The sequence below is a fragment of the Xyrauchen texanus genome, chromosome 3 (assembly GCF_025860055.1).
Source record: "Xyrauchen texanus isolate HMW12.3.18 chromosome 3, RBS_HiC_50CHRs, whole genome shotgun sequence".
NCBI lineage: Eukaryota > Metazoa > Chordata > Actinopteri > Cypriniformes > Catostomidae > Xyrauchen > Xyrauchen texanus.
This window is the reverse complement of record NC_068278.1, coordinates 43,363,703-43,378,427: the sequence shown is the minus strand read 5'-3', so window position 1 is coordinate 43,378,427 and position 14,725 is coordinate 43,363,703. Positions and strand designations below refer to the sequence as shown.

At 42.1% G+C, this 14,725-nt stretch overlaps 1 protein-coding gene across 1 annotated transcript in view; it reads right to left on the bottom strand.

Annotated features, from left to right (window-relative positions):
• Positions 1 to 15: 15 nt before the first annotated feature.
• The window catches only part of LOC127627010 (nuclear receptor ROR-beta-like), a 37,485-nt gene continuing 22,775 nt past the window's right edge, over positions 16 to 14,725 (bottom strand). The window contains exons 4-10 of the mRNA XM_052103204.1: positions 9,389 to 9,808; positions 8,193 to 8,314; positions 7,148 to 7,280; positions 6,871 to 6,978; positions 5,146 to 5,256; positions 4,636 to 4,748; positions 16 to 4,227 (exon numbers count right to left, since the gene is read on the bottom strand). Of these exons, the coding sequence (XP_051959164.1) occupies positions 4,069 to 4,227; positions 4,636 to 4,748; positions 5,146 to 5,256; positions 6,871 to 6,978; positions 7,148 to 7,280; positions 8,193 to 8,314; positions 9,389 to 9,808 (1,166 nt within the window). The 3' untranslated portion in view covers positions 16 to 4,068. The remainder of the gene's footprint in view (positions 4,228 to 4,635; positions 4,749 to 5,145; positions 5,257 to 6,870; positions 6,979 to 7,147; positions 7,281 to 8,192; positions 8,315 to 9,388; positions 9,809 to 14,725) is intronic.

Below are 14,725 nucleotides of genomic sequence, written 5' to 3'. Positions count from 1 at the left end.
GCGATTGCATCCATAAAATTTACTTTATTTTTTTATCCCTCAAAGAAATGTCTACAAAAGCCATAAAATATAGAATTTAACAAAAATCACTTAAGTCCATCGCTTAGTATTTACAACTTGGAGGAGACACCTTATGGTCTCAATTAATCAGTACTTTAACATGTCCATTCCACAATGCTCGCACTTCAACTCAAACCCCTGCTCACTCATACACATACAAACCACATATATTCACTTCATTACACAAAGTGCTAGTCACCCTTCACTTATATTCTGTTTTACAATCCAGCTCGCACACATGTACATACACACTCACACTCTTGGCAAGTTAACAGACCCCCCCCAACCCCCCATGCATTAAAATTCCACTTTTTGATTGCTTCTCAAGTAAACAACTTATACAGTAAAGCATCTACCCTGCATGCCATTCAGCGTCACAGTACACTAGCAATGCCACTTGAAAACAAAATGTTGTTCTTTTACTTAATTAGTACATTAAAAGGTTTCTGTACACTAAGTACAGTCTTAAGGGTTTTGGTAACAGATGCTACCTTTGTTTTTTTTTTCTCCATCCAGGGAGGCAGACACATTCTGATTTGAAAATGAACAAAATTAATGATGTGTGGTATGCATCAGTAAGTAGTGTTGGATGAACTTCAGTAGAACATAGCTGTCTGTGGTCATACATGGGAAAACAGTACAAACACACAGACACACACTTGTTTCCTTCATGTCAAGTGTAGGGCAAGTGCATGCATTAAAGGAATAGTTTACCCAAATATTTGAATTCTAACATCATTTACTCACCCTCATGTTGTTACAAACCCATAAGACTTTCTTTCTTCAGTCATCATTCACTTTCATTGCATTGTTTAGCCATATAAAGAAAGTGTATGGTGACTGATGATCTACATTTGTGTTCCACGGAAGAAAAAGAGTAATACGGGTTTGGATCAAGATGAGGGTCAATAAATGATGACAGAATTAAATTTGTTTGGTGAACTATCCCTTTAAACCAGTATTCTGTAAGCGTGAGTAAGTGCCCTTTTATTCTACTCCTACACAGTAATAAATACTTTATTGTGCATGTATGTGTGTTAACAGAATGAGCAGGGTGTGTTTCATTGAGTCTTAAAAATTGAAAACCTCCCCGGTAACATTCAGAATAAATTGACCCCAATCAACCTACCCTGCTGCCCTCCCCATGTCAGCAACATATAAGAAAACACAAAAGCCCAAAGGGTTCATTATTTTAAACCAGCATGCAAAGATAACTGAACAACATTAGGCTAATAGTAATATCATTATAATAAAATAAAAATAATCTTAGAATGCAAACATGACTGTAGTAAATGCTTCCAGTTATTGCTACAGTACCTAACAGTTTTGAAACTCTTATATAGTCACAAATGCCTCTTGACATCAATTCACAGTCTAATACAAAAAAATAAAATAAAATAAAAAAAGCCTTCATAAGTTTAAAATGTGATTTCTGACAGAATACATTTTCTGTAATGAGCACAGAAATAGATAGAGAGCACCTTATTCATGCTCTGTATAAATAATCTAACTTACATAAAATCCATTTCATTTCAGGAGATGATTACTAATTACAATGTCTTAATTTGGAGCACAGGCACCACTGTTGGTGCTTGCACATTGATATTTACAGAGAGAGAAAGAACTCTTTGCTGGGAATGCAGTGTGGCAAGGCCAGCCAGTGAATTCAGCCTATTTCGTCTCTCAACGATGGGTACACATATACACACACATACACACACCAAAGCCTTGTCTGAGTAGGTTCCATATTTGAAGAAACCATTGCGATTGTATTTGTATTCCCTAAAAATGTCCATATTTTTAAAATAGTACTCTCTTTCTATTGAAAATATTCAAAGAGAAGTCCCTGAGAGGGATGCTGAAATATTTGCACCCAGAAATGATTGTCTTGAACAGGAAACTGACATAAAGGGAAATGGAAACATTCCCTAAATTTGGACTGAGAGTGTTTTGTTAAGTAGGAGGACTTGAAAAAGATAAAATGATTGCTTATCAGCAGAATTTATTTGTGCATTTATTTAATACCATGTATCTGTGGTTATTAATTAATGTTAGTTAAGTGCTTTCAAGTGCATTTTGAAAAGCTCCAAATATTAAAAATTCTCTGTTCGGTGAAACCGAATATGTCAGCTCCTACCTTGTGTTACAGTAATGTAAAGTTTTTTTTTTCCATATGGCTTTAGATCCTGTAAGTACAGGTCAAGGGAAGGGGAGAAGCGCACTCAGTATCTCCATCTGGTGGTGTGAGATGGTACTTTATTGGACCCAGAAGGTCCCAACCTATACTGTCCTAACAAGATAATGATTTAAAGTATCTTATAATGTATGAGTGACACACTCTTCCTACAGTAGCTGCACTTAGTGGTTCTTTACTGCAATGTGAGCACTGAATGTTCAATGACATCTTTCAATGACTCAAAGATGATTGTCAATTACACTGCCATTTAAGCTTTTATAGTCTTACAACAGTATATCCCAGGAGTTACAGGGAACATCTCTCTGCTTGCTTAAAAAATGACTGAATTTAAATGCTCAAATAGTTTCTTAGCCAACTAAATTCCAAGACAATCACCTAAACCCAAATCAGATTCCTTGTTTTATTCCTAATGTCCCAATGATGATTGAGTAGAACATTTATGAAAGAATAAAGAAACTGATAGAGGAATTTCAGTTTATCCAGAAAGATCTTATACATTTCTTAAAGGATTCTTATTATTAATTGTTCAAAATCCAATAGGAATCCTGTACACATTCCTTAAAGATTATTAAGACTAGGTTTATGCCCCAATCTAACTTGATGGCTTATGACACATTACTTCTATCTCAAGTGATTTCAATGGAATAGAATGGAACTATTAGATGTTTTCATTGGTGTTTAAACTAGAGAGTGAGTGCTTTGAGTGTTACTCTTGCTATGCAATTAAGAATATCACAGACCCTCCTTAACCTGGGCATTTATAACCTTATTGCTAATAAATGAGAATTTTCAAACGAGGCAGCAGAAACAAGTTAAGTGGACTTGAAAAATCAGTGGCGTTAACTGATAAGAGCTGATTGCATGCTAGCTACTTATGTTTCTACAGAAAGAGGGCTATAATGTTGCTGCATTACTCTATTGTTCTTGTTTTGGCAGTGTGGCATTAAGAACTGTATTTTGAGGCATTGGAGCAAACATGATTATAGATTAGAAGCAGTTCTGAGGGCTTCCCATAAAGTCACTTTTGACTGGATTGTTTTTCAGCAGTTAATGCATTACAGTATCTGTTATTGCAGCTATGACTAACAAGATTTTTAAAATATATATCTATACTTTCGTATGGAAAAGGATCCATTACACCTCAAAAATCCTTTGTTGTAGGATTAATGTTGTAGTGCTGTTTTTACATATCTACATAGCCCAGACAAGGCTTTTAAACATGGCCAAACAAAGTTAGTCCCCTGTTAACCTTATACAGGTTCAACTTCACAAATTCTGTACAGGTAAAACTACAAAACAAATACAAAAAATTACATAGACAAGGTATGGGCCTTTCAGGCCACTTTTGTTTTTAAATTATGACTAAAATATTAACAGGGCGAGATTTAATACTGGAATACCGCCTTGTACTAGAGAAATGACTACATCTTTATCATTTTTGAATACAATCCCCCACCCTCATTTCAATATAACAATATTTTATATAGAAAAAGAGAATTCAAACAAACAAATAAACTTACCCAATTTTAAAGACAGCATAAATTGTCCTAAAGTCTGTACATTTCTGGTCAAATTGAAGGCGCCTTTTGCTGCTGGCGCATATATACATTCTTATGACTGTACCGGTGAAATTGAGATGGATTTTTTAAGTGCAGGACAATCCTAGAGTTTATTTTTTGTGGCGGCAAAATGCCTTGAATGCTGCGACACAATGCTCATCAAGAACATCAATGACACCTTCCATGGGCAGCCCATTTATCGTGAATGAAAGACCTGTTCTTTATGCAAAATGTGGGTGTGAACTTGTGTGGTCATTTGGGCATGATGCTAGCAGCGTCAGGATTGAAGAGCTCCTTATAGAGGGGGGGAAAGAGCATATTGACCGTCTCTGGATGGAGCTGCTGGAAGGCCTGGAGCTCCTCTGTGTGGAGAGTGCAAAGGGCTGACAGTGTGGGGACCCGACTGATCACCTGCGGAAAAAAGAACAAGGTGTAAAGTGGAAAAAGTGTCACGTGACTTAAAGGGATAGTTCATCCAAAAACTTTTTTCCCTTCCATGGAATACAAAAGTAGATGTTAGGCTCAGCCACCATTCACTTTCATAGTACAGAAAAAAATATGCTGCCTAACATTTTCTTATGACTTCCACAGAGAAAAGAAAGTCATATGGGTTTGGAACCCTTATTTACTCAATAAGGGTGAGTAAATGATGACATAATTTCATTTTTGGGTGAAATATCGCTTTAACACTATATATATATATATATATATATATATATATATATATATATATATATATATATATATATATATAATCTATTTGGGTTATGTCAGGATGGTTTCAGATCAATTCCTGTTTGAAGGTCACTTGAGACATACCTTGGCCAGCGCATCCTCGTCCATATGGTTCTTTTGCATGATGTGCTGCAGGGCAAAGTAGATTTTCTCCTGTAGCTTCTGCACTTTCCTAGGCTCCAGTAACCACGGCCGGTCTGGAACCACAGGAGAATAATCTATTAATATCTCTTTTGTGGAAATACAGCAGTATCATGTAAAAATCTGCAATTAAATGTACAGTAGCTTTAAGATCAATAAATTATATTGAAATTTAGCAGACACTTTTTATCCTATGCGACTTGTGATATACAATAAGCTATACATTTTATCAGTGTGCGTGTTTCCTGGGAATTGTACCCATGATCTTGGTCTTGCTAAAACAATGTTCTACCAGTTGAGGTTCATGAACACTTGAAAATTGACACAGGACTATTAGTGATTGTCACTTATATGCTCAATGAAGACTTTCTTTTATTTACCAACGGAGATGCTTTAGTTGAGGAGCTAAAAGGCTAATATTGATGGGTTAAAAGATTTGCAATTAGGCCTGACCTGTAGAAATGAGCACTGCAGCAGAAAACAGGGCTATCTCCTCCTCTGTTAACTGCAGCGAAGACAGACTTTTGGCAAAGTCAAACACTGCACTGACCAGATCGTCACAGCCTGCAGAAAAAAGAGGGAGTAAATCAGCACGTCATTTTAACATTTAACTTACATTTTGAAGTTAATGTGGTTGCTTTCATTAATTAAAGGTGAAATATGTAATTTTTTCTATGTTAAATACTCCAAAAAGTGTACACACTGTGGCTATGTGGCGCTTTCAAAACACTGCTCTTTGTTTGAGCATCTCGACAAAGCAACATTGTCTCAACCAGTAGCATACTCTCACTGAGGACTTTATTAGGAACACCTGTACACCTACTTATTCATGCAGCTATCTAATCAGCCAATCGTGTGGCTGCAGTGCAATGCTTACAATCATGCTGATACAGGTCAGGAGCTGATACATTCAGTTAATGTTCACATCAACCATCAGAATGTGCTCTCAGTGATTTTGACCATGGTATGATTGTTGGTGCCACACAGGCTGGTTTGAGTATTTCTGTAACTGCTGATCTTCTGGGATTTTCACGCACAATAATTTCTAGAGTTTACTGAGAATGGTGCCAAAAACAAAAAACATCCAGTGAGCAGCAGTTCTCCGATGGAAACACCTTGTTGATGAGAGAGGTCAGTGGAAAATGGCCAGACTGGTTCAAGCTGACAGAAAGGCTATGATAAACACTCTGTACACTTGAATAGCATCACAGAATGCAAAACACGTCGAACCTTGAAGCAGATGGGCTACAACAGCAGAAGACCACATCGGGCACTTGATTAGAACCATAGTGTTCCTAACTAAGTGTTCAGTGAGTGTAAGTTTGGGACAGGGACTAGGTTTGTTCGACCAGTGGAAGACAGGTGTAGTACTTGGGGGAAAGCCGTTTGAAACCCTGCTCACCATTCTAAACAGCACTGTGGCAGCAGTGGAGTCATTCAGGTTCCTGGGCACTACCATCTCCCAGGACCTGAAGTGGGAGACTCACATTGACTCACAAGTACATTGAAGTTGTACTTACTTCACCAGCCGAGGAAGTTCAACCTGCCACAGGCACTGCTGATACAGTTCTACTCAGCAGTCATTGAGTCTGTCCTCTGCACTTCAGTAACTGTCTGGTTTGGTTCAGCTATGAAATTGGACATCAGAAGACAACAAAGGACAGTTTGGACTGTTGAGTGGGTTATTGGTTGCCACCAGCCCTACCTTCAAGAACTGTACACTTCCAGACTGAGGGAAAGGGCTGGAAAAATCACTCTGGACCCCACTCATCCAGCCCACAACCTTTTTGAACTGTTTCCTTCTGGCCGGTGCTACAGAGCACTGATCACCAGAACTGTCAGGCACAGGGACAGTTTTTTCCCTCAGGATATTTCCTTATTTATTTATGTCTTATTGTGTGTTTCTATATATACACTTTTATTTTCAATTCACTTTTTATTTTTATTATTTTTTTTTTTATTATCTCTGTCTTGTTGTTGTATTGTTTGTGCACTGGAAGCTTCTGTCACCAAGACAAATTCCTTGTATGTGTAAGATACTTGGCAATAAAGCTCATTCTCATTCTGAAAACAATCAGTATTTACACAGAAATTACACATTTCACCTTTAAAATCTACATAGAGCTTTTGTAAATAATGCAAAATTCTTTTAGGGGAAATTAAGATATTGTTTTGTACCCAGAGCTTTAAATATCTGCATGCCTCCATATTTCCCCTCAAACAGAACTGTGTTGTTGAGAGGGTTGAATGCCCGACACATTCTGACCAGCACAACTTCTAAACAGCCTAAAAAGGAAAGAGAAGTGTTAAGCAGGCTGTTTTGTATCACAAAAATGCTAAATATTCACAGGACTACATTCTTAAGAGTATGCATTAGCAATAGAGTATTTAGAGTATATTTATTGGTAATTCAGATGCAGTGTCCAATCAAGTGGAGACCCAGGCTGTTCCTCACCTGATTTCAGTAGTAAGATCTGGTCGTTCTGACAAAGCTCCATGAAGCCAGCGATGCGCTTAGCAAACTCAACCACATACTGAATGGCATGAGTTATCTGTATAGCACACTGCTGCCACAACACATCCCGTGTCTAAAACAAACACATATAGGCCTCATGGGTAAACTTGTCAATTAAATATTTTTAATTGTCTTTATTACTAATTTGGTTGATGCACTGAAAACCTTGTTTTAAATATATATGTTTTTGTATTGTATTATCTTTATCATTATAAAAATCCTTAAAATTATACAAAAAGAAATAACCACAAAGATATTTAAATGTAAAAATAATTAATATTAATACCATGCTAAAAATGTGTTTTGGTTAGAGGAATAAGTAAAACCAAATAGTAAACATCTCTACAAATGAACAGATAATTCTGCCCGCTTCTGCACAAAGAATTAGCCTTGCAGACTGAGTGTACTTTGATATCTCCTTTTAATTTAGTATTAAAAAAATAATACTTGAAATTTTCACTGGAAAATTGTAAAAAAAAGAAGAGTAAGTGTAGTTTTCCATTTATGATACGTCCTCACAGAGCACACAGAAATCTGAAAATGTGATATCAGCAAATTGCTTTTGTGTGCTCTGCAGTTCTCTCCCTGTAAAGATAATCTTCATAGACACTATTTCAAAGGGCTTCTTAGTAATTACTTGTAATCCGTTTGACACAGGGAAATGAAGAGAGCTTGTAGTACATCTGGCAGCCTACTCTATTGTGCTTTGAGTGTTTGTTAGCTAAATCCGTTAGTGCACTTTCTCTCTCTCTCTCTCTCTTTCTCTTTTTCTCTGTATCAGTGCAAAGTCTGGATAGGATCTGCTCGGGTGCGGTGGGGGTTCTTAGTCAGTGCAATCTGACTAAGAAGAGGAAACTAAGCACGACCAAAGAGGAGTGAGGAATAAGAGTAAGCACCAGGTGCAAATGCATCAAAATGAATGTACGACATGGAGGGACAGAGGAAGTGTTCTGTATGTCAACTGATTAAGGGAGTGACCTCACACCTTGTTTTGGTACATCCTGACCTCTTCGTAGGAGTGCGTCTGCCAGGCTAGTTGCTGTAGCTCTTCTGCTGTGTACTGACACGTCTCCAGGTGTGATTTTATGATGTTCTGAGCAATTCGGTCTGTTAATGAGAAATGTTGTAATGGCAGGACTGTCAATGTATATTAAATACAGTAAAAATAAAGTAAAAACCATGAATTAATTTGTGATAGCAGATATGTCTGTCATTATTTCTTATAACTAATTTAGATTTAGTTATAAGAAAGAACTGTAGAACTGTTTTGGACTTTGACCAGTAAGTGAAGGAATAGCAGTCAACAAGTGCATGTGGGAAATCCTTCAGTACTGTTTAAAAAGCATCCCAGGTGGATAGGTTGTTTGAGAGAATGCAACGTGTGTGCAAAGCTTTAATCTAGTTAAAGGGTGGCTACTTTGAAGTACCTAAAATGCACTCAATGAACCCTTTATAAGGAACACCTGTACACCTACTTATTCATGCGAATATCTATTCAGTCAATAGTGCGGCAGCAGTGTAATATATAAAATCATGCAGGTATGGGACAGGAGCTTCAGTTAATGTTCACATCAATCATCAGAATGGGGAAAAATATTTGATCTCAGTGATTTTGTCTGTGGCATGATTGTTGGTGCCAGACAGACTGGTTTGAGTATTTGTGTAACTGCTGATCTCCTGGGCTTTTCATGCAAATTAGTCCATAAAGTTTACTCAGAATGGTGCCAAAACCAAAAAACATTCAATGAGTGGCAGTTCTCCGGATGGAAAAGCCTTGTTTATGAAAGAGGTCAACAGAGAATGGCCAGGCTGGTTCGAGCTGACAGAAAGGCTATGGTAACTCAGATAACCACTCTGTACAATTGTAGTGAGCAGAATAACATCTCAGAATGCACAACACGTCAAACCTTGAGGAGGATGGGCTACAACCGCAGAAGACCATGTCGGGCACTTTATTTGGACCATAGTGTTCCTCATAAAGTGCTCAGTAAGTGTATAAGACAGTTTTGATTAACATTTTTGGCAACTACATCATTCCTACACTTTTTAACCATTTGTGTTATTTCACAGTTTTGATGACTTTGCTATTCTTAAATGTGGAAAATTAATAATAGAGGATGAGTATGTGTCCAAACTTTTGACTGATGGTGTGGATGAATCGTGCAACTCTAGGAATCATACCTAATTCCCCCATGGAAACTCCAGGCACTAGCTGGCTGTCTGGATAGGAGCCATAGGTAAAGAGGTTGGGAACAGGGGTTAAATCATAAATGGGTTCCTGTTTGATCTGCTTCATTCCAGTCATATCCAGTCCAGACTGATCTGGGCTGGGCTGGGTGGAGTCCATGCCGTAGTAGCCTCCGGGAGCACCATTGGTCTGACCCTTAGGCATATCTATGACGTGACCATTGGCGTACGTGCCTCCAATCTCGTGGTTGAGGGTGCTGAGGCCGTTGGTGAGGCTGGAGGAATACACCCGGGCAAGGGCCTCCGCATCACCTGTCTGCTGCTGCCGCTGCTCCTGCAGTCTCTGCTGGTGCTTCTGAACCTCTGCGTACAGAGAATCCCTCTGCTTCTTAGACATGCGGCCGAACTTAACAGCTGATGGGGAGAGCACAGAAGAAAACAAATAAGTGTTATTATCGTTAATGAAAACTTAAAAGCTACATTAAAAATTCTGTTAACTGAAAGAAAAAGAAAAACTAGCACAGATGGAAAAGCCGAAACAAAAATTAAATACATTTTCATTACTCCAGAACTAACTATAATAAAATTAAAATGACAACAAATTCATTTTAGTTTATAATACATATAATATTTTACAATTTGAAACCTTTACAATGAGCCTTCATTAAACATGAATATCCCACTAGTGGGTGAAAAAATTAAACTGCCCATATTTAATGCAAATGTATTTAAATTATATCAGTTCCCTATCGAGAGGTCTCTCCTATTGTGTAAGTAGCTTACGCTATGGGAAAACTCCGTTTCTAGAGAAATATTGAAGTCTTTATGTAAAACGCATTGCATCTGCACAGCAGACAGTAATGAGCGAGGCAGCTCGGTCATTGGCTGTGCTGCGGCAACTGCTCGAACCAATGACGGGGCGACTCTGAACGAGCGACCAATGGGCGCGCGCCTTGCGTTCGCGCGCTCAGAGCCCGCCAAAATTAGCATAGCCAGGCTATATAATGGGCACCCCGTCATACGAGTTCCTTTAGATTTAATCTCCTTCAGCGAAGACCTCCTCTTCGCTGGATCCTCCGGATTGTTGGAGTCTTTCGCCCGCCGTTGACAAGCCTACAGCAGGACTGCTAAGAGGACGCCGGCGCCTTCAGCCGCCTTCGAAGCCTTCTGCTACGGCATCCGGCGCGCATCACTATATCCTTTTTACTAAGCTACTTTGCAAGTGTTCGCCTTTGCGACACTTTTTGTATTTAGTAAAAGAGCAAATTCGAGGCGTTGTTCCAAATGCCTTCGACCTGCGCCTCGTGCAGAGGCCTTCTTCCTGACAGGGACCGTCACATTATCTGCACTCGCTGCCTGGGACCTGACCACGCAGAAGCTGCTTTCACTCAAGGCGGATGCCCCGAATGTGACTCCCTGGGCCTCCGCTTTCGCCGCGAACGAGCCTGCTACCACCGTGCTGCCGTCCCCTCTGTTCGAGCCGCGCAAGAAAAAGCGCCGCTCACGGAGGCCGCCAGAGCACGCGGACTTCAGTGACGTCACGCCGGGCCAGTCCCCGTGTGCTTCACCACCACCCGAGATCTCCCCGCCGCCAGTCCAATTCACGCAGAGGGACCAGCACCCCTCCAACAGAGCGGTGGGTCTCATCTCGTTCGGCACGCCAGGGGACGACGGTGAAAAGGATGACAGCCTTTCCAATTGGCGCTGCATCCGACGACTGGCCGGGCTCGGCCTTCGACCCCGCGCCGTCGACATTAGCGGACACGAGCACGGGCACCAGCACGGTAAGAGAGTTCGCTGAACGCTTCACTGCAGCGAGCAAAACGTGTAAAACATTACCCAGTCCCCTTACAGGCGGCTGGAAATGTCTGTACAGCAGTCAATGGGCCAGTCACAGAACTCGCTCACCTGCAATCAAACGCCGTTTTAACGGCAACACACAGAAATCACAAGAGTCATTTTCTGCCTGTGTCACTAAGGGGTCACGTGTCCACACTAAAGTGCGCACTCCCACATATCAATACTGTCCAAACAGTGCCGAATACTTTCCCAGCTCGAGCTGGACGCCCCATAAATGTAGATCGATTGCCTATTGTCATGTATGCACCACTACACACAAGCACTGTTCCCACAGTTATAAACACTTCCCCAGTAAAAGCGGAGATAGCGCGCGTGCCTGTAATCTCACACGCACCCCTGCACTCAACAAAGCTGCTCAGCGCGCGCCCGCGCCTCTGAGAGCTGTAAGCTCAGTGTTAGCACATTTTCTGCCTGTGTCATTAAGGGGTCACGTGTCCACACTAAAGTGCGCACTCCCACAGTTACAAACACTGTATCCATGACCAAAAACACCCCGCCGCGAGCGGGAGGCTTTATGTAAGTGGCGCTCGTGCCTACTACAGTATATGCACCCCCACCCATAAGCGCTGCCCATACAGTTTCAAACAATTCTCTGGCTCATGTCGCGAGCATCACAGAAGTGACGCGCGAGCCAAGAAACTCCCCGCTAAGAGCGGGAAGCTTTATGAAAGTGGCGCACGTGCCTATTACAATGTATGCACCCCCACCTGTAAACACTGTCTATACAGTTTCAAACATTTCTCCGGCTGCGAGCATTACGGAGATAGCGCGCGTGCCTGTAATCTCACACGCACCCCTGCACTCGGCACTCAACACAGCTGCTCAGCTCGCGCCTCTGAGAGCTGTAAGCTCAGTGTTAGCACATTTTCTGCCTGTGTTACTAAGGGGTCACGTGTCCACACTAAAGTGCGCATTCTCACAGTTACAAACACTGTATGCATGGCCAAAAACTCCCCGCTAAGAGCGGGAAGCTTTATGAAAGTGGCGCGCATGCCTATTACAATGTATGCACACCCACCTGTAAACACTGTCTATACAGTTTCAAACATTTCTCCAGCTCACGATGCGAGCATTACTGAGATAGCATGCGTGCCTGTAAGCTCACACGCACCCCTGCACTCGGCACTCAACACGGCTGCTCAGCGCGCACCTGCGCCTCTGGGAGCTGTAAACTCAGTGTTAGCACAAGGCAATTTGCCGGTGGGGCCCATACGTCACTGCGACACGCCCCCAGCCAACATTCAGCCCATATCTGTGCGAGCAAAAGCCTGGGAAAAAATCCCCGACATGCCAAAATGGGTTTTGAACATAATAAAACACGGTTACTCACTTCAATTCGCTCGCAGACCACCCCGCTTTTCAGCGGTGGTCGAGACGAAAGTGAGGAAAGATGTGTCACATGTTCTACGCACCGAGGTGCTCGAACTGATAGAGAAGGGCGCTATAGAAACTGTTCCTCCCTCTATGAGCGAGGCGGGTTTTTACAGCCGCTATTTTCTCGTCCCGAAAAAGGACAGTGGCCTCCGCCCCATCCTAGATCTCAGACATCTGAGCAAAGCTTTTATGATTGACTCACTCACTCACTGTATAAATGTTAACAACCAAACATATCCTCGCGCAAGTTCCCCCGGGGGTTGGTTTCTATCAGTGGATTTGACAGACGCTTACTTTCACATTCCGATAGCGCCTCATCACAGGCCTTTTCTGAGATTCGCTTTCGAGGGACAGTCATACCAGTACACAGTACTACCATTCGGCCTATCATTGGCCCCCCGTACATTCACGAAATGTATGGACGCGGCACTTTCCCCCCTGAGACAGCGGGGAGTGCGAATACTGAATTACCTCGACGATTGGCTAATCATAGCACAATCAGAGGGTCAGTTAATGACACACAGATCTTGGACTATCAGCCATCTAGAATGCCTGGGTCTGAGAATCAATTTTGCAAAGAGCGTGCTATCCCCCAGCCAGAATATCTCTTCTGGGAATAGTGCTAGACTCAGTGCAGATGACAGCGCGCCTCTCATCAGAGCACGCGCTCTCTATTCGACGCCTTGCAACATCATTCAGAAAGGGCGCACGCGCCCCCGTCAAACGATTTCAAAGAATGCTCGGTCTCATGGCCTCGGCATCAGCTGTACTCCAGCTAGGATTGTTGCACATGCGTCCTCTCCAGCGCTGGCTCAAGAGCCATGTCCCCACTCACGCGTGGCGCTCGGGCCACTTTTTGATCAGAGCAAATCACGGCTGTATAAAAGCCCTGACGCCCTGGAAAGCCATCAACTGGTATCAAACCAGCGTGAGTCTGGGCGTGAACACGCGGAGAAAAATGATCACGACAGATGCCTCCAAAATAGGATGGGGGGCCCTTTACGAGGGCAGGCCTGTCTCCGGCTTTTGGTCAAACCCGGAAAAGCGCCTACATATAAACTGTCTGGAAATGAAGGCGGTAGACTTGGCTCTCAGAACCCTGCTTCCGTACCTGAAAAACGAACACGTCCTGGTCCGAACGGACAACATGACGGTAGTTTCGTATATAAATCGCCAGGGTGGACTTAGGTTGAGCTCCCTGCACTCTATGGAGGGCCCTCCATGCATGGCCCCTCAACGGGTTCCCGAGAACCTCCCCAGTGGAGTTTTGAGAACCATCACTGAGGCGCGAGCACCCTCTACGAGGCGCTTATATGCCCAAAAGTGGAAAGTGTTCAGTGACTGGTGTGATACCAAGAGCTTGAACCCCAAATCGTGTGAGATACCAAGTGTACTCGCCTTTTTGCAAGAGCTGCTGGAGGCGGGCCGCACACCCTCCACGCTCAAAGTCTATGTGGCTGCCATAGCGGTGTCGCACAATCCTGATAAAGGACATTCATTAGGGAAAAACAATCTAATCATTCGTTTCCTAAGAGGCCATGATGAGCCTCCTCGCCCCCCCTCGGTGCCGATCTGGGACCTGGCCACGGTCTTGGACGCACTCAAGAGTGCCCCGTTAGAACCTCTCCGAACCGTGCACCTTAAACAGCAAAACTGCGCTCTTGCTGGCGCTCGCTTCAGTTAAGCTACTTACGCAATACTCGTTCCCTCCTCTCAGGGAACCGAGGTTACGTTAGTAACCGAGTCGTTATCACACCTACTTTGACAGCCCTAAAATACTATAGATAAAATAAAAACGAAATATACTGAAAAGCTAAAACTAGAAGTGGTTATAAAGTGAAACCGTGAGAAATATTTACTAAATTGAACATAAAGTATTTAGTAAATTATAAACTATATGACACTTGGCAAGACAAATGAAAAAGCTACCTACCTAATGAGATTAGGATGGGTTTTAAAGGGGTTTACAGGATGATAAATCCATCTAGTCGTCAAGCAGTTGATGAGAATATTGCTGCCTTCACATGCTATCAGAATTATCATAAATACGAGTTTCCCACTCGGAAATTGCACATAGCGACCCCTCAAGTCGTAATT